The sequence below is a fragment of the Botryllus schlosseri genome, chromosome 13, assembly GCF_051294905.1.
Source record: "Botryllus schlosseri isolate E-star chromosome 13, Bs_hap1, whole genome shotgun sequence".
Lineage (NCBI taxonomy): Eukaryota > Metazoa > Chordata > Ascidiacea > Stolidobranchia > Styelidae > Botryllus > Botryllus schlosseri.
In genome coordinates this window covers 2,228,994-2,252,700 of record NC_137248.1, presented here as the reverse complement: position 1 = coordinate 2,252,700, position 23,707 = coordinate 2,228,994, and the positions used below count along the sequence as shown (strand labels likewise).

General features: G+C 39.0%; 2 protein-coding genes across 3 annotated transcripts; one reads left to right on the top strand and one right to left on the bottom strand.

Moving 5' to 3' along the window:
* Positions 1–438: 438 nt before the first annotated feature.
* On the bottom strand, positions 439–14,641 carry LOC145454039 (uncharacterized). 2 transcript variants are annotated; one of them, XM_080332018.1, is made up of 11 exons: positions 14,285–14,641; positions 12,803–12,986; positions 11,043–11,240; positions 10,310–10,473; positions 8,428–8,554; positions 6,148–6,302; positions 4,867–4,976; positions 3,925–4,128; positions 3,082–3,196; positions 1,527–1,815; positions 439–803 (listed from the first exon to the last, which is right to left on the bottom strand). In XM_080332018.1, the coding sequence occupies exons 1-11, from the start codon at positions 14,362–14,364 to the stop codon at positions 702–704; spliced, it is 1,728 nt and encodes a 575-aa protein (XP_080188144.1). In that variant the 5' UTR covers positions 14,365–14,641; the 3' UTR covers positions 439–701. The 2 variants fall into 2 exon arrangements, with proteins under 2 accessions (XP_080188144.1, XP_080188145.1); XM_080332019.1 differs by having other exon boundaries at positions 14,296–14,423.
* A 1,874-nt stretch (positions 14,642–16,515) lies between these two features.
* LOC145454688 (cytochrome P450 2J5-like) lies at positions 16,516–22,894 on the top strand. Its single transcript, XM_080332674.1, has 9 exons — positions 16,516–17,105; positions 17,644–17,771; positions 18,638–18,903; positions 19,302–19,463; positions 19,602–19,699; positions 21,551–21,669; positions 21,741–21,872; positions 22,420–22,617; positions 22,685–22,894. The coding sequence occupies exons 1-9, from the start codon at positions 16,852–16,854 to the stop codon at positions 22,876–22,878; spliced, it is 1,551 nt and encodes a 516-aa protein (XP_080188800.1). The 5' UTR covers positions 16,516–16,851; the 3' UTR covers positions 22,879–22,894.
* Positions 22,895–23,707: the final 813 nt, after the last annotated feature.

Genomic DNA, 23,707 nt, shown 5'->3' with positions numbered 1-23,707 from the left:
GCAGATAAGCGGTGAGAAAGAAAATCTGCCCTGGACAATAGTACGTGTTACCGGCGACACCAGTGACGGGCTGATACGAGTTTTCGATCTAATTTCGTCACATGAATCCCATATCTTTGAAGTCCCCAAGTTAAATAATTTCTCATCTTCTGACCTATGATGTGCGAAACCCCTACTAGCTATTTTTTGATGATGATACTATGCATGTATAATTGTATATCTATGCACGTATATCTCCTTATGATACATAGCCTACACGTCATTCGTTCAATGTCTCTCACTCAGGTTAGCAACTTGATGGCTACACTGACATGCGATCGATAGAGACCTTTCTCAAGCCACAAAAATCAGATTTTAATTCGGCTTTCAAAACACTATTCAACGTAGATCTAAATAGAACCTTTTTCACTATTCCAGTACACAATAAGATAGCTGCCAATATATTAAAATATAATCTCCAAGAAAGAAGGCAATAACACAGTGTTCAGAATTTAGACCGGTGGGTTTCAACCGGGATTCAAACAAACCTCAGGGGTTCGCCGAGTCAATCTCATTGGTTCGTCGGAGATTAAGACACAAACCAGTTCTCCAGATTAGTAAAGGTTAAGAAGCACTGTTGTAGAAGGAATGAAACTATGAAAACAATTCCGTGTTATCAGCGGCAGCTAGCGGTCAGTATAATTGCACAGTTGATTCTGTCTTCACTCCATTACGCGCGAGATCTTTCCTACCGGCAGCTTGTCGCCTGACCAAGGCTTGTAGTACATTCTCGGTGCGTCTGTAACGTTGATCGGTTCGAATACCTGCAAAATGCGAATATGTGACTGGCGGTATATAAACTTTGAATATTGCTATCAGGACTGCATTCATTAGGTAGAATGATGTATTGACTCAAAAACTTTTCCTGTGTCCCTTATCAAGTATTATCGGTGCGGGGGTCGCACAAAAAGTCTTCGAGTTGATAGATTATACTACAATGAATGTAGTACTGGACGCAACCTATAATATGACAAACTTTTATACAAAATTAAACAGATACTTTGCCATATCCATACCAAGTTGAACAACAAGAGAATTTTCAGCATTTCCTAATTAGATTAGCATTATAATTTTAGCTACAGCTCTTTCGAATTACTCTAGAATTAGAATTAAAGCGACACATCTTTTTTCCAAATTAGAAAAAGAGGTAGAGTTACACAGCTTTTTCGAAATTAGATTAGAATTAGAATGACTGAATTCGTAAAAACTTGTTCAGTTCATATCAAATTGCAGAGCTCATTTTCATAAGCACGAAGATAGCGAATGTACGTACAGCGAGCTTGGCCCGTTTAGCACTATACAGCTATCCTGTAGCATACTCAGGAAAGCCAAAAATGGGAATAAAATTAGAATTAGAGCATAGCACAAATTAGATTTGAATTAGAATTGGGGCAAACATTTTAGAAATTAGATTAGAATTAGAATATCGGCATTTCGCTCTAATTAGTCCAAGTAGAATTATTCAGGTGACCAAGTATGGTTCATACCCTCATTCCGTGAACTTTCCGCGCGTATTCAGACGCCGAACGTCTCCTCTGACTCACAACATCTCGCGCGCTTTTCATAGACGCGGCCCTTGCGAAATTTCGCTGCTGCAATGTCATAGCGGACGGGGGCCTTGGCTTGGGGGTAGGAACTGTCAACGATGATCTTCGCGATGCTGGTTGTACTAGCGTGGGCGGGGCTGATACGGTTCCAGCTCTGCGGGTTGGTATTGTTAGCAGTGGTTTTGAGAATGATACGCTCAGTCTTTTCGACGAGACCGCGGAGGGTGTTCTGCGGGAGCAAAGTGGATGCAATATCACATAAAGATCGAGATACTTGCTTTCATGATGTTCCCAGACTGGACTGCGGAATAGGGTTGCTTAAAAATAGCTTTTTTCTTCAAAATATACTGGCTATTCGGTAAAATTGTTAGGTTGGATAAAAGAAAACGCTGCAAACCAAATCTGGCTTAATTCGAACCTGTAAAAGTGAAGCTAATAGAGTAATAAATTATTAATTTATATAATAAAGAAAATGAATTCGTTTTTGAAATTTCACTGGCCACGCCATAAAATTGTCAAGTTGTCTCACACAAAGATTCACAAGAGATTAGTATCAATTACAACCCGTAGAAGCGAAGATATTACAGTACAAAATTTCGGGTTTCGGGAAATTATTGAATTATGAGTTTTGGGGCCCACCAACAGTGTTTTAAATCCAAAATTTTATACGAAAATAACTTCGCTTCTGCTTGTTGGAATTGAACCAGATTTTTTAGGCGCCGTTTTTGCAGACATCTTGAGAATTTCATGACCTAACCAGTAAATTTGAGACGTTTCATTTTTCAATAGATTCATAATTTTCAACAATAGCTTAGATTCTTCAGGTTGGAATTAAGTCAAATTTGATATGCAGCGTTTTTAACCAACCTAACAATTTTATCAAATGATTTGTTGTTCGGTTTATAAGCAATTTTTATCGGTTCAGTACATCCCAATAATTGTGATACAATGAAAAGATAGTAAGGTGTCGAAACGATTTGGAGTGGTCTTTTAAATCAGACACCCATCCACATTGGCCTTGGCCATAGGCGATGTGAAGAGGAGGCATGCACACTGCATGAAAAGTAAAAGAAGATAATATAGAAAAGCAAGCGACAAAAATGAGGTGGCATGTCACGGAAGGCGAGGTCAGGTCGTGGTCCGGTAATCTTGAGGACCGACTAGTATTCATTTAGTAGAAATTTCTTGTATTTGGACTCGAATGTGGATATGCTCGTCGACTGTCGGATAGCCGGTAAAATAGCCAGTAAAATTTGACACAGAAAAATTTTGAAGTTCACATGACAAACACACATGTGACCAAGGACACATAACTAGATCTTCAACGGCTGGTGATAGCAGTGAATACAGTCAGATTACAAGCTTATCGTCATTCAGTTTTCAAAGGCAATTACGATAGGATGGTCAATTGCACATCGTTGAATGTAGGAAGTCAAGGTTTCTCCCTTGCTTCCCCTTATTTGACCAAAATACGAATCAGTGTAGAAGCCCAAACCTTTGTCCAAACTGTCTGGCGGGTGCATAATTTCCAGGCGTGGATCTGTCGGAGGCAGTAGACATTGCTGTTGGCGGCCTTGATATCGTTGGCGACATTTCTTGCGTTTTCGATGCTGTAAAGATCAAGTCAATCTCACGCAACATTCCCGTATATCAGAGATGGTCCGAAACGAACTACCTTGGAGTATTCAGAGCACTAGACTTACTCAAACGGGTATATTGTCATACGCCACTTTCACTTCTACCTGGATCAGTGTCAAGGAAAATATACCCAATTTTCTAAAGTACAAACAATTTTTGGGATAGGTATTCATCACCTTTTTGAGTGAAATTGGCATGGGGACTGGGCTAAATTGTCCTGTGTTCTGGGATACTGAATATATGTTTGAGAGTTTGAACATATTTTTGGTTTCTGTCATGAAGATGAAGTCTGCGAGTTAAAAAAATAACTACGTTCGAATAACTGCTAAATCTACGCCACGTCTCCCCAGAAGCTGCTTTTTTAAACTACTTACTTGTGTTCTATTCAAACCTTCATTTTTTACTTTCATTTGAACTAGTTTTGACGTGTTTGGCGAATCACTACTTCTACATGTATTCGAGTAGAAATTTATGAGGTTACGTCCACTTTTGGTTCTACACGAGTAACAGCGCTGGGTACTTGGACTTCTAAAGCCTTACAAGGCTATGTCTGCACCTTCCTTGTCCAGTGGCATATGCACATCATGCACTCATAGTATGCATATGCACAGATCGTGTGTATGAATATCATGAGTCGGTTTATATGCCTCGCAAACACCAAGGGCAATAATATACGACGTCCTGTACCTATGTATGTTACCTTGTAATACAATCTTGTAAGTCCGAACCGCGTCCCCGTAAGACTTGGCCCTTTTGGTGTAAAGCGAGTCTCTGTGCACTGTGGGTGTGCCGCATCGAAATGGTTTCTTGTCTAAGTCGTCAGTGTCGTGAAATGGGATCACTGGCTCCTCTTGCGATGCGCCGTTGATTTGGATAGTTGGGGTGGATTTCGGTCGAATGATCCCTGCAATTGTGTACAGACTTGTTAAATCAACACCATCATATAAATCCCTGCAGTGTAAATAATACTGTTAAGTTTTGTCAATTGAAAGAGACTGATCATGATCAACTGGAACTCCTGTCACACGCTGACGGTGGCAATAGAACTTCGCCGATAACAATTCTATATTTGATAACTGAAGTGAAGAAAAATAAGTCTTTGCGCGACTGATTTAAGATATGTTTTAAATCACTTGTCCCGGTACCGAAACAGTTTTTGAGGCTCAATTGAACAGTATTCTGCAACAGTTTTTTCCCAAATATTATCAACTAGAACTGGAACTATCAAATGACTGCAATTGTCACAATCGCCCAAAAATCTCCTATATGCGCCTATATATCAGGATGACGGAAAATACTTTCACAATTAAATTATCTCCTAATTATTTAATCTAAATTATAATTGTCTCTGGCATACTTTTTAGGTTTGTCAGTGCATTTTGTAATTTATTAAACTCTAGTGGGCTACTGTATGATTTTTAACTTCACTGGCATGAATATTTCATATCCAGCACACACCATTTATGGTAGTTTTATCGTGCCTCGGCAGATAGGCATAATGTTTGTCATCGGAACTGAGCATCATTTCGCTGCACTGCTTCTATACTGGAGCATATCATTACCTGAGACTATATCTTTGTCCATAATTTCCGAACTGATCGGGGATATAGGAGAGAATCTAGGCAAGCAAGTATATACTCACGAGTCCTCTTATTGCTATGGGCTGTGGATTGCTGAATTCTTGCCGAGTTGAAACACTCCATCAATTCCGGGTGTACGATGTTTCGCGGGACGTTGAGCGACCACAAGAACCTTTAAAAACATCTTGTAATCAGATGCAGTATCTCTTGATAGTCAAGTATGTACAATACAATGTGTAACAGACTGCTCTCGGACATTCTCCTTATATGCATAGCCCATACCCCATAATAGTTGCTATAAAGTTGTTCCTATAGCACGAGACGCTAACCTTAGCTTGTGGATACGAGTATAGATATACGTACTGTTGTGGCGTTACAATTACGACTGATGAGTGAAGTTTTAGTCGCATGAAGACTAATTTTGAAAAGTTCCGTGGAGGTACTGAGCTTCATGTACTAGCACATTGAGCATCATCCATCTCGTCGCTTCGATTAATCGAAATTTCATACCGGTGACGTCATATTTTGTGATCCGATTGATAATTATATATTGAAAGATAGGAAAGTGACGAAACGACTTGGAGTAGTCTTCGAAATCATACACTCACCTAGGCCTAGGCGATGTAAAGAAGAGGCATGCACACTGAATGAAAAGTAACACGTGATAACATAAAAAGGACAAGCTATGAAAATGAAGTGGAAAGTGGCGGTATAGGCGAGCTAAATCGCATCAAACGTACATTAGTTATAACTTCAAGTTAGCTGTATTTATACAGTATCTTTGATACCAAACCATTCAACAAATATTGTATTACTGTGTTACGCACGCATAGGGTTCAGATGTAGTATTTAATATCCCCACCAACGTAACTAACTGCCGAACTGTCAAGGGAGCGTCTTTGCATTGTTCTTCGTTTATTTTGGTGAACAATTTCACTTTTTCTGCTATACTTTTTTGTGTCAATCTGTTCTACAAGATGCACGCAATTGTACCCAATTAAAAACGACCTTGTATGACTACATCGTCGATTGTTACTGCATGTATCGCCCATTGTTTAACCATATTCACTTATCTTGTGTTGAGGTGAACGAAGCATTGTTTATTGTGTCTACGATGATGTCTTTGTCCGAATTAACCGGAGTTTTTTTACGTGCAGTTTGTACTTTTGTTCGTTCCCGAAGATCTTGGACGAATAAAGCGGTTATCCGGGTTATCCGGTGTTTGAATTAAGCAGATTCGACTGTATTTAAACATCCTGTGTGTAATCCAGCTGCTAGTCACATTGCTCAAGTCGGATTAAGGATTAAGGGTATACACGACCCTGGTGCTAACCCCAACCCACCTGTTCCAGAGTTTAATCAGTTTAGCAGCGTGAATGTCGGTCACGTCTAAAAACTGCGTCGCCTGCGGGTTGATCTGTTGGGCTTTGATGTGATCTTTCTTCATCGTTTTCTGATTGTTTTTTAAGCTGAGGCCTTCCAAAAAGTTGAACGAAATCTGCAAAGCAGGAAGAAAGATCGCGGTTTCGTTTCGACAGCCAGAAATTTTCGTCAAACCCAGAATTGGATAATTTGATCTGGTTGTCTATTTAATACAAGTTAAAGTGAAATGTCAGTAATTCCAATCTAATATTTGAAATGTTTTTACTCTCAAACTTGAATTTTAATCTATTTTGTAAAATTTTTCTATGCTCTAATTTTGAATTAATTTCTGTTGTTCTTTCTTTCTGAAAATACTACAAAACTGATTTAATACGAACTGTACTGATTCAATTTACAAGTTTCACAAATTCAGTAATTCTAATCTAATTAGAAAAAAACTGAAGATAGAATTCTCATTCCATCCTAATTAGGTAAAAAATGTGTGGCTTTAATTCGAGTTCTAATCTAAATTGGTTTAGCTATAATTTTAATCCTAATCTAATTTGAAAGAAAATGTATGGCATTCGAAAATACAACTGCATAGTATATTCACATTGAAATAAACGCGTTTTTTTCGGCTGACATTGTCAGGGGCAATCGTCAGCAATAACAGTACGATATTATGACTAGAGCCCGACCGATATTGGATTTCTGAGCCGATACCGATAAGGCCGATATCCAGTACCTCCACCGATAACCTCGATATATTCAGCCGATATTCAAAATATATGGAATCTAGCTCAAGGCCCATATTTAACACCTCAGAGCATTTATTTCAACAATTTTACAGCCATTGATATGTTTGAACGTGAAATAAATGATCTAGGGGCTATAAAAATTTATCAAAAGCACCAATCCAGCAGTTGCAGATTACAGTTCACGAAGCACAATTTCTCGGCTCTTTCTCCAAGGAGTGAACTTCTGTGGTGGTCTTTCATAAATGATGTATATAGTACTAAACACAGTGAGTAGTCTTTCACTTGGTACCATAGCTAGTGGCACAACAAGAATTGGAAATCTTTCTTCATTTCGGTTCCACCGCTCCCTTGCAGGGGATCTTTCCTTCAATTCAATGGTTTCACGGAATATTGATATTCTTCTGGCAGTGCACCTGGAGCCTTCAGCACATCATTAACAAATAGCTGAAGAGAATGTTGAAAACAACTCAAATTGTCCATGTCTGCAACTGCTCCACCCATCATCCTTGGGCCTTGACCATGACCAGCATTTCAACAATCAATTGATCAATATTTTACTCTCTTTTGTCAGAATTGGCCAATGTCATCATGGAATCAAAAATTTTCGTATCTATTATTGGCTTCACTCCACCTTTGCTTGATTTTCTTGCCCTCTATGCTCGCATATTTCCTATCATGGTGGCCCCGCCGGCCTCAATCAGGCGACTTCATACACAGTATGATTAGCTCTGTTGGTACCGAACCAATAGCACTATCTTCAGAGAAATGTTTCGGCGCGACGCTTTTCCCTGTCATCACGAGGGTCAGTCCAGCATGATTGAAGTTGTCATTTCTCTTACTGATTGAAATCTTCTGCAGACAATTGAGACAACTATCCATCCAGCTGATCTCTGTCTTTGGTGATCGATTATTGCAGGGGGATTCCCACGAAGTCAGTGGGGCATAACGGTGATCAGTTATCTACAATATTTTTCAGATAGGCATGCCTACTGCCCTGTATGCAGTATGCACTATATGCAGCTTGGCCATTCATTTTTATAATTTACTGTCCTCACGTCTTCTATCGACTTCTCCGTCTCCCTGCCACCATGTTGTGACGTCACGAAAATGACCGATATTTTTTTACCTTCAATGGCCGATACCGATATTTCTCTCCAAGCGTGATATCGACTCGATATTATCGGCGAGCCGATAATCGGTCGGGCTCTAATTATGACTGTTGATACAATGTTATTGCCAATTCTCTACTAGAGCTCCTTGGAGGTACAGAACTTCAACATACAATTGAATAGCATATTCATATTGAAATGAACCCGAATATTTTCGGCTGACACTGTCAAGGGTAATCGTCAGCAACCATTAGAGAATTCGTACTATTGATGAAGATTGCCCCTGTCGAGTGTCAGCCAAATATATTCGGGTTTATTTCAAATCGTAAGATATATATATGTTATTGATTCTACCAAATTTCCATACGTCGTAATATCACATTCCTTAGCTTACCCGAAATGGTTGATCTATCGATCCACGCAATAGCAACGCGCACACGTGACAAGGATTGTATCTCAATGCCCTGTTCAGATCGTCGACTGCCTTGTCTGAATCTTTTGTCGTGTTCCATAATAGAGCCCTGCGTAAAACAAACAATATACATTCGCAGGCTGGATAATAAGTCTATACCGAGCAGTTCAACAGATTAACCTTAGGATGGTACATAAAACAGACGGCTATTGTCCGTGTTATAACACTACAACCCATTATCCTCAGCATATTTAGTTTAGAATTGGATAGCTTATTTCAGCTACAGGGTTGGTTCTCACTCATTCTAGCTTGGGATATGTAAAATTCCAAGCCTAATTTTGCAATCCTGCTAGCCTCTATCATGATATAGGTAGGATTGCATTTAAAACGAATGGTGTTTTGAAACACTTTGTTCAAAATATGTTTTAATGCTATTCTAAAAAGAACAAAATTGTTTATTTTTTAAACGTATAATTATGCCACAGTTGTGTGAATATTTTCGAAAAACATGTAGTATGAGCCTACGGACGATATGCACCCGATATTGTCGACGTATACGATATGGAATGGTTGGAACCGTCGAAATAGTCGTCGGTACAACAGTTATATCAAGTATAGATCATTGGTACGAAAAGGATGTTTTGATTATGATGTCCACCGACCGTAAAAAAACGCATTACAATGCAGTCCCGATCAAATTTATTTTTGGTCGTTTAAGACAGGGGTCGGAAACCATTTTTGACATGGCAGCCATATATTAACCCTATATTTTCAATTTTAATGTCATTCCGCTGTGACGTCACATCTAAAGTTTCGTGAGGTCGTGGCTAATAAACAATAATAAAAAAACATGACTTAAACAAGTGTCATGTTTTAAGCATGTTTGTTTTAAATTTGATTTTTGTTTTAAATGCAACCCGACCTGTAGGCCTATCATGGGTAGGGTTGCATTCAAAACACACATGTTTAAAACAAGGCCCTTGTTTGAAACATGCGTTTTTTTTGTTTTTATTTTTTAAGCCAGGAAGTTACGAATGTTCAATTGTGACGTCATAATGGATTGACATTGACCATTGAAAATATAAGTTAAATATAGCTCCTTTGACGAAATATTTGTACTATTGCTGTTGAACAAACTATATTTTGAGGGTTCCAACCATCGCATATCGATATACGTCGGCTATATCCGGTGGTAATTGTCCGTAGGCTCATAAAACATGTTTTTGGGAAGTATTTACACAATTATAGCATAATTTTACAATTAAAAAAAAACACAATTTTGTTTTTATTTAAAAGGCGTTTGTTTAAAACACTGTTAAAACATGTTTTAAACAAAAGTGTTTTAAAATAATGTTTGTTTTAAATGCAACCCTAATCATGGGCATGGAAATGATATACTTGTACAGGTCAAACGCATCAGAGCATAACCCTACAGTACAGATTTAAGATAAAACCCATACCTACTAGTGCGGAGCGGATCGACAAATTCTCTGGTCCGGCTCCGATCCGATGTGCAATTCTCTGGTCCGGCTCCGATCCGGCTCCGGCCGCATCAGGAAAAGTACTGATCCGGCTCCAATCCGGTTCCGGCCAAAAATGAAAAAGTCCGACCAGAAACCCGGCTCTACTCGGTACGGAGGTTCCGTGAATTGATAAATATGCCTCGTTTATGTTCACACTGGCTTGGTGGTTATTTACGTGTGGTTGGTTGGTAGTTATATAGTTATAAAAGTTATGCTTATCCATAAAGATTCTGACCGGATCAAAAAAGTAGTGATCCGGCTCCGATCCGGTCCGGTCAAAATTGTAAAAATCCGGCCGGATATCCAATCCGGCTCCGGTCCATGATCTGCATAATACCTACCTTATGCAATAAAGGTCCGAGTTCCTAGTGTCGAGCACGACGGCTTTCTCGATGTCCACAAATGCTCTGGTCATGTCTCCCATCTTAGCATGCGAGAACGCGCGTTTGGCCAGTACCGGCGTTTGAAAGCAGGTGTTCGAATTGCACCCCGCCAAACAGCCATTCTGAAAACGCGATGATGAAATGAAAGACGCTAGAAACTAGAAAGTTTTCAGCTTTTCCGTATTAGGTATTAGATTATTGAATTCGCAAAAACTAGGATGTTGAACAAAATCCAGAATTCAAAACAAATACTACAAAAAGCGAACTGCCAGTTATCTAATTCTAATTTAGTCTGTGAAATGTTCCTATGCTCTAATTCTAATTCTAATATATTTTCTGTGCTTCCTGAGAATGCAACAGAACTGTTAAGTGCGAAACGATCCAAGCGCGGTATACAGGCATGTGAGATTCTCGTGCTTATGGAAATGAACTCTGTTTTGATATGAACCGAGCTTGATTTTCGTTGTAAAACGTACAAATTTGAGATTCAATTCCCAAGTGTTTGCGAATTCAGTATAATTCTAACCCTAATCCTAATCTAATTTCGAAAACCGGGAAATTTTCTAATTGTCAAACCCCGGGAGTGGATGGGATGGTGCATCAGTGTAATGGCGGACTATAAAATGAATACGCATTTGATGAGTAACTTTTCCTGGGGTTGTTTACTAGCCTATACTTTATTTATATTTACCTTATGAATGTTGACCGCTTTAATCGCTTGAGTATATGCTGCCACAGCTTCCCTGTGCCTTTGTAAATTTTGTAAGGCCAGGCCCAGATGATAATACGATTCGTAGATCAGCAGAACGTAGGAATCGGTAAGCGAAAATCCTTGCGGCATGTTCCGTCTGGATATCAGTTTCAGAAGGGCGTTGTACATTGCCACAACCTACTTGTTGAAAGTAATCGCATTGCTTATTCTTTAAAATACATAATCACAATTAGTTGCTGACGATCAGCCCCGGCGAGTGTCAGCCGAAAGTATTCCGGATTATAACATTATGATTATTCTATTCAAATGTATAATCATAATTATGACTCTTGTTCCATATAAATCCTTCATATATCGTACGAAATATGTTTTCAGATTACTTCCACTTCAACTTGAACACTTTTTGAGCTGAACTACTTCATTTTTCCATTTTGGATTTTGAAATGTAAAAAATAGTTTTGGGCTGAGTTTTCACGAGTGAAAATTGTCATAAGAACTGCTTTAACTGCCTGTAGCACGCTAGCGGAAAATATTTTATCAGATTCTATCTATTTTTACTGTCATGAAGGGCGATATTTTTTACCTTTTTTACCGAAATAACGAAAGATCTTGACCTGAAAAATGAAAATTTTGACATTTTTTGACGTTAAAATACTTAATTTTGAGAATATTTTGCCCTCATGTATGTAAATTAGGCGTTTTCGCACACAATGTTTGAATTGTACTTCATTTCTGGTTGGAACTGTCTGTCCTTACGAAGAAGTTTAGCTCGAAAAAACTTTTTGACTTAATACTGACAAATTGTTACATGATAAAACTCTATTTTAACGAAATCTGAGCCTATAAAGAATTCCAGTAGATATAATTAGAATTTGTTGTATTACAATTACAACGAAAGATACTTTCCGACATTTTCGGGTATAAAGTGTCTGTCCTTAGTAATTAGCTTGTCAAGAATAGAGAAAGAACGTTTAGGAGCAGTTGTCTGGCACTCTGAAGTTGTGCGTACACTGCTGGTGACAGACCTTGTTGCTTCATTCTGGCAATGTTGGCTCGGCATCAGCAATGCCCACGCAGTCTCGCTTCAGTTAGGATATTTCGATACGTTGAGCATAACACCACTGTGTCAACCTATTTGTTTCATTTGACCGTTTATGATTCACAGTGAGCAAACTATGGGCCGTCTACAACGGTAGGCCTATAATGTAGGCTACAAGCTGTAAAATCTGAGATGACAAGTCCACTGACAGCGCAAACGTCTCCGATACAAACGAAATGCAGGTGGCAAAATTTTTTTGACTTTGTAAACAATTTTGACAATCTTTTGACATAACACTACAATTATGACAAAATTTTGACTTTTTATGCTACCCCAATAAAAAACTCGCCCTCGTCATTAGTCACTTAGATACATCTTGCAATATCGAAAGAAGCCACCGCCGATTAACCGCTATAAGTATGCGACTCCTCTACCAAATCGACTTTTGAAGCTGCATAAATGAGTACTCTCCAAGACATTTCCTTTCCTAACTCAACGCGAAGTAAATTAGACATCTCTTGGAAATAGTTACTTCTACTTGTGATTGAGTAGTAATTTTCTGCGTTACTTCATATTCTATTTGAGCGGAAAAGCTGATTATTTTGACCACTTTTGGTGAGAATTTGTCAAACGCACATAAGACACCAATCATTCGCGGTATAAGCTACAGTAAGGGTAAACAAGTGCACACAATATCTACCTTTTCCCAACGCCCAGCTCTCTCATTAACAATCACGCTTCTCAGCAAGTGTTCAGCCTCTGATTGTATCTCCACCATCCTCTCCAAAGGCGTAGGACCCTTCCGTCTAGTCATTTGGACAGGAGAAGCCCTACTTTCCAGCACAGCACTTGTCATGGTCTTCCCCGTCTCTTCGCTCGCCACACTAAAGCAAGACACTCGTCTACCGTTTTCGTACGTGATCATACTGATAGCTTGACCTCAACCACACAATCGCACTGATTGAATCTTTTTGAAGTCTTAATTAGACAGCTTGATAATATAATTTCAATTCAGGGTCGCACTGGCAGCTTAAAACCTACTGAGTCACTGAGAAGCTGTTTCTCGAAAGTCTTTAAAGTCGAAGCCCTCGATGGCCTTACTGTAATACGATAGGCAACCCAAAGTATAAGCGAATATTTATATATTTCGTAATGTCATTCATCATCCATACAATACACGGTGCAACAAGCTTCGGAATATTGAGGTAACAGGATATGCTCCCTAACAATAGCGATAAAATGCCTTTTAAAAATAGATGAATGTATCGTGATATGATATGTCAACTTTGTTAACTTGTTTTGGCTTCGTATATATTATCATAAAATGGCTTATGATGTAATGAGACTTTAAGTATGTATTTATAATATCGACCCGTGTTTGTGGTTATCAACTTACGGTGTTTTAATAATTTTCACACGGTCGAATATGTATCGGGAGGCGGAGATCTATAGATTCTGAGCGACGCGATATCGACAATATCGTGCGTTTATATTTCCAAGCATAGTAAACATAAAATATCTCAGCTGTACAAACTACAAAGTCCAAATAGGTCCAGATAAACCTAAACCTAATTGATAACAAAACCGACTGAATAAGCCAAAATCATAAAGAAACCGCAAGTTAACATAAATCAACTGACTCAAACATTATCGGCACTGTGCAATCTGTGCATAATCAGATATTGGTCAAATTAACAAGGTATACATGTACGATGTTATGTTAGGGCTTGATTTCGCTTATCCACAGCATATCTTCGAACTATACTAGACTACGTGGCCATTTCTAATAGTCCGATGTTAAAATCTGCTCTAGTCTTCACGTCAATTAAATCCAACCCTAATTCCGCACCCATACCGGACAGTACGCAATAGATAGTAATACAACTCTATACATACACAGTCAAGCTAACAAGAAATGATGCCATGGGCAATAGAAGCAAAACTCAAGACTACACAACGCAATCTGACAATCTCGACGATGAGTATACCATGTTTCGGACAGTATATGTTTGCTGATAAACAACAGGTCCGGAACGAATTTGCTAGAGGCCGCAATATACGAACTTATGCTGGACAAATGTAAAGTGCTAGTTACTACATAAGGACAGTACAAACAGCGGTATCAAGATCAGTTTTAGGATATATATTACAATACACAGACGCAAATCCTAGGCTATATTACCTGAAACGAACCTTCTTCGTTTGTTTCTGTGATTCACAATTTATCTCCGTATCCATACCAGGGCTGTTGGCGGAAGGCATCACTTCTTAGGTAAACGATTGATAGCATATACTTCTCGTTTGCCAAATTAGTATCACCTCAATAAATCTCCGCATTTATACCGTTATATGATGAGGCAGCTGTTTCGATGGATACAGTAGTATGGGACGTAGTGTAATAAAGAAGGTTATGGCAACTTTTGATTGCAAAGCAAATATTTGGATTGGCCGGAATTGTATAAGACCATTAGGACACACAAAGCTATTTTACTGTTTGACATTTGACCGTAGTTTACAAAAGACGATATATCGACGGGTACATCCAGTCTTCCGTAGAGCACGCTTTATAAGGTGAGTATCGAATCGTGAATGCACGCGTAGTGACTTCTGTTTAGTTTCACAACTAACTCATATTTAATGTCTTAGGGGCGATCAATCGATACAAGCATAATGATGTTTATTTTTGTTTCAAATTCAGGAACTGTCATTTATATAACTTTGATCATGGTCAAATATCCTAGAAGCATTTCTCCGTAAACATTTTGGCATTTTCCCTCGCTCTCGTGCGTCCGAAGCAGGGTCTTCGCGGTCAACGCATAACCCAAAGCTCACTTTCAAACAGGGTTTGCACTTTGAGTCTTCATAAACATTTCTCGTACAACGTGTCCATTGTCAGGCCGCTTCCAAACCCGGGTATTAAGCGTCTACATGGGTTTCAATACAACTTGTGATACGGGCCAATTCATCACTACCCTTCATTCACAACAAACACCCTATTTAGATATCGATTGAATCCCCATTACGCAATTTACGGACGCAAGACTAATGCGCTTCATACCCCCGCGGAGTGCACGGACTACTTGTTCAGAACCCACACTCCAAGACATAGAAGATGGTCAGAACCGGGGCTATTACGCACTTCCATGGGTGACGTGACAGTTCTATTTTACATACTGTCCCAATTGCGTACAAAATACATGCCTACGCTGTATCTCTTGTAAGTACCCATCGTTAATAAAACGGGCGAAAGCTACTGGCTTAAGTGCTCATGTCTTGCTAAAATTCAGGCCGGATATGACTATAATCCCTTTGCGGCATGGAGCGAGTGTATATGGGTGACGTAATGGTCCGGTCCGTACGTGAGTAACGATTTTCATCAGATTCAGATATCATGAAGTCCGTATATGTTCAATGTCCATTGTCGAAACAATATAGGCACCAGCGTATCTAAAATTGAACCATGCGAAAGGCACCGCTATCATGCTTAATGCTCAATTGCTCATGGTCCGCACACATGATTGCATACAACTTCTAAAACTATATAGAGTGATCATTTGCAGCAGGTAAATATGAAGTTATGTGTTAGTATGAGATACTACTGAAAATCTTGGTCCAAATATCGTAACGCAACTTCATCCGGGATTAGTGACGAATCTTCCAAATTTAAAACGAAAATGTATTGTAGCAATTTATATTTTGCAATGTCATGAAACGATTATATTGTTTGTGAACCCGCGTTTTCGATCACCAAAAGGTCGACCACTATTTTTCTTATCTTTCGGAATGAATTTCTAAGCGATTAGCCATTTCACTTACTTGTAGATCCCAGATAATAGCAGGCTGGTAGATTTCGAGGCATAAGCAAAAATATTCCAAAAAAATTCCAACATCAATTTTTCATAAGAAGGTTCAGCTCCTGCCAATTTCGCCGTAATAATAATGCCAGGTTTGATATGCTCATGATTATGATCGTGCATAAAGTGTGGTAATCGTTTCCCCATACAATTGAATGGTATAGTTTACACTCACTTACAAGGGCCCCCGCATGTTCTCTAAACGGTAAGCCTGCAGTCGTGCCTAAAATTGAGGCCGCAAAGATACTAATGTCCTCGACCCATCACAGACTGTACGCACATCGCTCAGAAATGACCAGCTACCGATTCGATAATCTAGCACAGTTAATATTGCAGACTTTCAAGATCAAATTTTACCGAGAAAACAGCATATAAGGTTCGGTAGCAAAATTGCAGAGCAGGCAGTTTACCAGGACTTATTATACCCCGGATAAGTGAGGAGCCATAATTCTGTCAGCACAATACTTAGTATTTATCAGAGCAGTAGTTGGCTTAAAGACGCATACAACAGACCTGTAGTTCATTGCATCTTTGTAGCATAATTCGTAGAATATAAGTCATACTGCCGCGGTCTTTTTAACCATGGTGGTCTCAAAGTAACATGTTTTAAACGACTACTTCCACGTTTAACCTACTTTTATCGTGATCCAGCTTCCAAATGCCAGCAGTGTCAATACATAACATATTGTATATCTCAGAAGCCTCCAGCCTTGTTCAAGACTTACTTCTATGCAAGAAATGAATCTATAACTTGATGTCCCTGATTCACAGAAACTGCAAACAGTATACATAACAACAATTTAACAATTCCTACATTCAAGTAGGCCTATGTCCATTTTCACTAGATAAAAAATCATATTGACGATGGTAATTTCAAATCATTTCAGGTAACACTATGCTGTTATTCTCGGTGTTTGTGACTATTGCTTGCCTATTACTGAGTTGGTTAAAAATGGGATTGCCTCGGATCAAATTGCGCAGTAAGATGCTGCAAAGCAGGAAACAAACAAGTTACGTCGAAATACTGCCGATCGGGCCACCAAAGATACCCATCATCGGTAGCTGCTACGTATTTCGTAACGGGTTGGCCAACACCATCAACAGACTGAGTCGAATTTACGGGAGTATTTTCACCGTTTACACTCTCAGGTGATTATTAAAGTGCAGCTGTACAGAAATATTACTCGAAGCCGTAAAACTTATTCACTATTATATACGTGGCGATAAGTACCACTCAGGAACATTACTGCATGCGTAAAGCGTGCCCATAGGAACTTGCAGAACGGATCTAGTGTCAGAATTCCAAGTCTTGTTGATGTTGATGGAAACGATTAAAAACGCGTTGTTCTGTGAGTTTTGAGTATCGGTTTTGTGTAGGCCTATGTTCGAAATCCGTTCGCCATTTAGAAAACCATTGTTTGGTACACAATATATATATATAGGATGTAGATTACTCGACGAATTTGTTGATTGTCGAGTGTCATTACATAGATATTCATCGCATTCGGAACTGCAGTCAGGCTGCTAACTATGCCATATATTGAAATGGTAACGAGGAGTGATTATGTTACTTTAGTGTAGGGTACCCAACCTGGGGGCCTTGAGCATTTTCTAACGGGCCAATGAAAAGATTTATCATATCTAAGTCTGATCTTTTAATATATATTTTCATCACATTTCCTTGCAGTTCCCCGACGATTTGCGTCAACAGCACTGATCTTATAAAGAAGATATCGCTCGATCCCAGATTTCAAAGTCGACCCACGATGCCAAAGATTAGCAAGCATTTCGATGATGCGAGAGGAACCAACTGCGGTCAGTTTTGCACAATTAATCTGCAACAGGCTTACTCTCCTTGGGAAATAAATTCACGGTTCGGATCAATGATAAAACATGGTATTCTACTAACTACCGAGGAACCATATTCACACAGTTTCAAACGAATACTTTCACCTTGATAATGCTACCCCTGAATTACCTCCCAGTAGCTCATACGCATTGATGACTGTTTCTACCAGCTGATTACTACTACGTACCATTGATCACGAAGTCGCTAATAGCGGCTATGCAGTTAGTTTTGTTGATCAGAAATCAATTAGCTTCCCGCATGTTCTAACATGTATTGTGCAAGTCCTAGTTGTTTTGCGAACAGGTAGACCAACTAATTATGAGTTATTGCCATGCTTGAAGATTGCATAAGAATCGCTAAAAATGTACCCGATCCCCTACGGCTATTTTTTTTATACACGTAACCTTATTCATGGAGTGTGGATGCCGTAACTGTATCACCTTCGCAGCATCTAGCGGAGATATCCGTCTAAATATTTTGCCATTTTTTGTTTTGGGAAACATGTTAGTTCGGTCTCAACGGATTCTTTGATCTGATCGCATATTCGGTCAGCTATGAATCTCAGCACAACATATAGCGGGCTTGGTAATCACCAAGACAGTGCCGGATATCAAAAGGTCTGCACGCAAAGAAATTGTGATCCATCGTTATTCAATCAACGTGTACATGTACTTGTATAAATGTATACTTTTCCATCTCTTCTAGTAGGCCTATAGCTGACGATTACAATTGACGAGTGTCAACCGAAAATATTCGGGTTTATTTCAATTTGAATGCAAAATTCAATTGTATTTTGAAGTTCTGTACCTTCAATCAACGAACGTTTGTTTAGGAATCATAATGTGCAACGGCGCGACTTGGAACCGAAATAGAAGTCTGGCCATGCGTCACTTGCGATCTAATCTGGCTGGTTCGTTCGGGGAAGATATCTGTCAAGAAGAGATCAGCAGATTCATCGAAAGGATTGCGGATCTGTCCGCGAACGGCAAGGACGTGACTCCCCACTTGGAGGTGGTGGTGGTAACAGCAAGCGTATTGACTCGTCTCCTTTTCGGGGCATTGCCGCCCGTCAATCGTCCGTGCTTAAGAGACTATTGCGTAAGCTACACTTCGTTCGAACCGCGATGCCAATTTATTTTTATACGCCTCAGGATAGCGCTGACATCCTTTTTGGTACGTGGGGCTTGATCATTCAGATGTTCGCGTTGGTAAACGAACCTTACTAGGTTCTGTTGTGTGAAAGGTTTTGTGAAATGCCATTATTTTCCAGTAATCTTAACATCCATAAACAAAATAATTCGCATTGCAATTTCAGACAAGTTGCAAAGATCGGTATAGTGAGATCTGACCACTCGTGAAAATATTTTAGACGCAGTTCAAATACGACCACACTCTGCGAAAGTGGCTGTATTTGTTCTAATAAAAACCACAAAATATTTAGCGTCGATGGATTAGTTAGACTTCTCTTTATTATTATTGCATTGTCACATTTTCAGAGAGAACTGATGAATATGCTCCACGGCGGATCATCAATTGCACTCACCATAACACTTTTGAAGTACGCGCCTTGGCTCAGACTGTTTTCCCTCCCCGGGTTGAAGGTCGTGGAAAACTACAATCAGCGATTGGACGAGCTATATTATTCTCTATCAAAAATGGTATGCGGGTAGCCTATTACAATCGACGCACAAACAAATTTTCGTAACACCCATGATTTTACCTTGCGTTTCTTCGAGATTTCCGAGAATCGCAAAATCGATGAAAGTTATCGAACATTTTTTTTCATTTACGAACAGGACAGTAGCAAAGCGACGCAGCACCAACCGCCAGGAAATGCATTTACAGATGTATATTTACGATGCTTACAAGACCAAGGAGATGAAGCATCAGACCGGTAGTGCAAAAATACATAATAATGATTTAACATGTGTAAATCACAGCTCCTGTCAAATGAAATACATTTGGACACTATTTCAATTATATTCTAATCATCTGAATAAGTCCAAGTTCCCAAACTCTCATCAATTGCACAGTGCACACCCTTTCAATATACAATATACATGCATGCATAACTTTTTACTCCTAAAAATGTGAATCCAAAGTACATGTGCAACTGTCTGTTGAGTATAATTTTTTGAATAGAATTCATAACCATAGGTCTTACTGCACAAAATAAGCTTTATTTGAAATAATTTGCGATACATAAGCTCTAATAGAGGATATATTCTATGTATTGAAATTTCCCAAAATATTGTACAGGTGTGCATGTATACTGTGGAGCAGTGGCTCTTCGCCGATGAGCCTGCCTCAGGGGTCCCACCAGAGGTCAAAACACACTCTCATCTCACACATATCATTCGCGATGAAACGCCCTTGACCATCATTGGTTGCAGACAACCAGGCCCGATCAATATTCGAATTGTGACTGTTATGATAGTACGTCGTGTGCATAGTTGCGTAAGCAGGAGAAGTTGACATTCGAAATCGAAACCCGTACCTTCCAAATGTTACTTCTATCTCCAGTAATTAGAAGCCCGTTGTTATTAAGCAATCTCGCTGTTGCGTTTCGACCGAAACAATACAATGACACTTTCCAAGGTGAAGCATCGCATTTCAGAACCGGTATCTGAATGGGAACAGCAGAAGTGTTTTCGTTTCGTGTGCAAATTACTTGTTAATGGTTTCGTTATTTTAACAGACTGTTGATGAACAGTTCATTTTGGGCACCAGTAATCTACTAGCTATTTCAGTGGTTCTCAACCTTTTGTCTTCGCGGACCCCTTCCGATCGTCACGGACCACCGCGGACCCTCAAGTTGTAGTTCAAATTTAGCCCAATTATCGTGCAGCGGTCATCTGTCTTGTGCCAATAAGTAATAATCAGCAACAAAATGATCTTTCTTGAAAATAACATCATACTATTTATGTAGAAATAGGGAAGACTTTTATTATTTCAAAGCGAATTCTGCAGCTACATTTCTTGAAAAACCACGCCGTCGATTTGACATGAACGAGTGTCGAAAAACCATTAATTTCCGCAAATATGGGCGATGGCGTATCAATAAGGCGTAACGCTTCAGACGACACCTTTCGGTATTATTGCAACATATGTGGCATCAATAGAACGTCCGACTTGGTCATTTCTTTCTCGTAGCTGATATTGGCATTATTCTGGAATAACGGTTATGCATATCACAGGAAAAAATGGGTTTTTGCAAACAAATTTATTCCATAACCCTAATAAAACTCTTAACAGCAATATGTTTGTATCAATATAGGCTATTGGAAATCTGGCGATTAAAATGAGTTTGCACACTAGAATATTTCATCTCAGATGGTCATTCTGTTTATCTGAGTCCTGAAGTTTTAGTAGCTATGAAGCGAAACTGCTTCGTGATTTCACTAATTTAAAAAATACAAAATATACGTTAACTGTCTTGAAAATTTGGAGGCTTCACGGAATGCCGAAAAATACTTCGAGCACCCCTCGGTCGAGAATCAATGAGCTGTTTAGTTAGATATGAGTATTGTGGTAGTTTAGTATTCATGATTCAGCGAAAATCTGGAGTTCCGCGAAGGCTTGCAGATTAGCGTAAGTCGTTCGCGGGTTAATAAAGGTTGAGAACTACTGCTGTAGTATTCGTTTCAAGAAATCGTTGTCCATTTGCTTTATCCGTGAAGCAATGGATTTTAGAGTGTCTGACATCATCCTTGTATTCAACATCACCCTCAACCTCGTATTTAAGGAGAGCAATCGAAGATTTGCTGCTGATCATAAACGATCTCTACGTCGGCGGAACAGATACAACAAGTTGCACCGTTTTACACGCGCTCCGTGAACTCGCATTGCATCGGGACTATCAGGGTAAAACATGAGAAAAACATATACAACTATTGATTACACTGTATTTTTAATGATTACAATGGATATTTCAGAAAGGATCTTATCTGAAATAAGAGAAACTCAAGCTAATGGAGGTGGAATTGAAACAACCGATCGCGTAAATATGCATTTCACGAATGCATTCTTGCACGAAGTACTACGGGTGGAGCCGGCTGCCTCTGCGGGTACTATACGCATAGATTATGTCTCACACTTGGCTTCATGTACTTGAGATATAGTGATATTACTTTTGTAGAAACGAATAGCTTCATGGAGGTACAAAACTTCAATATACCATTGTATATTAGAATAAAGCCGAATATTTTCGGCTGACACTCGTCCGGTTGCTGATAATTACACCTAACGAGTGTCAGCGGAAAATATTCGGTATATTTCAGTATGAATATGTTATTCAATTGTACACGTGAATAACCGCCGCAGAGGCCACCATAATGGCAAATTGCATCGCTGTGAATGGATACAGTATAGTACCGGTCTGCATAGTTAATATTATTATGATGCGAAAGAGAAACGGAGATCATCATCATTGGTTTATTGGATTGGAGATTGGAAAGAGTATATAGCCACAGTCATCGCGTTTTATCTTTCATATCTGCTTTTGGGTTCTTAGTTCGTGTTCATAGAGATTCTTTGTTTAGAAGTTAGACTTCGCGAATCATTCATGTTTTCACTCCATCCCTAACACCAACCAATTTTTGTACAATCATATAGGAATACCTCGAATTGTCAAGGAAGAGGCGATCATTAACGGAATGAGGTTTCCTAAAGGAGCGACGGTACTTTGTAATATATATGGAGCTCACCGGGAAGAGAAGTATTGGCAAAATCCTAATGTCTTTTACCCGGAAAGGTTCCTCGATAAAGAAGGAAAGTTTTGTCGAAAAGAACATTTGCTGTCGTTCAGTTGTGGTGAGTTTCTTTAGTAGCAAATAGATCGCATATGTTCTCCACACTGTTATCTTCAATTAATTCACAGGTAGAAGAAGGTGCCCCGGAGAATTTCTGGCCATGAAAGAGATATTTTTGATTGTCGTTTACCTTGTCAAAGCCTTTGAGATTTCACCCCCGAAAGAGGAAAGATTGAACATGGGAATGTTATACGGATTCACTAGCTTCCCACAGCGATTTAAGCTGTGCTTTCATCCTAGAAATTACTTATCAAAATCGTGAAGGACGTACACCGCAATAGAATTTTTGCCAAACCAAAACGGTTTGTAATTTGTGATGATAAAATGCAACTTCACTTGACAGACACCATTGAGAATATAGATCTAAATTTTATCTTCTTATTAATGATGCTTGTGAGAATAACAACTGAATATGAGTGTAAGATAAGATAGAGTACACCTACTTTTCAGCGCGGTTTTAAGCTACGTATTATACGTTCGTATTATATAATATGTTGTATTTTTTCCTTTCTCGATCTCGCTAAATTTTTCAAAATGCAATATGTCTTATCATGTAATATTTCTTCAGCGTTGCATAATGTATTATTTTTCATTTTCGATCGTGAGTTATAATGTACAATGCCGTATGTCACAAGGAGATAAGATATCATTTCTGAAGTATTCTACCTTTGAATACCATAATTGACAGCTACAGTGACAGCTAAAAGAATACTACCTGGATAGCGGGAAGACTGTTTCAACCACTTGAAATGCTTGCCATGAAAATATGACTTAACCTGATGTAAATATCGATCGCGAATGTGAACGGTACATTGTTTCGAGCATTTGGCTGAGATAACAATATGGATTTGCCAAGATCATGGTTACAATCGGGAATGCTATTATTAATCAAAAAGTGCCTTCGAACACAAAAATATCTATTTTGAATGCAGGCCCGCGCTTTATTCTCGTGTTAGACGTAAGGAGATATCATCTCGCTCGACATTTTAGTCAAATTTTCATCTTATGCAACATAGCCCTCGGCAATACCGCCCAATTTTACTCAAAGAGTAGGAATCTATTTAGCAAGTCATGATGTACACGTCCTGTAT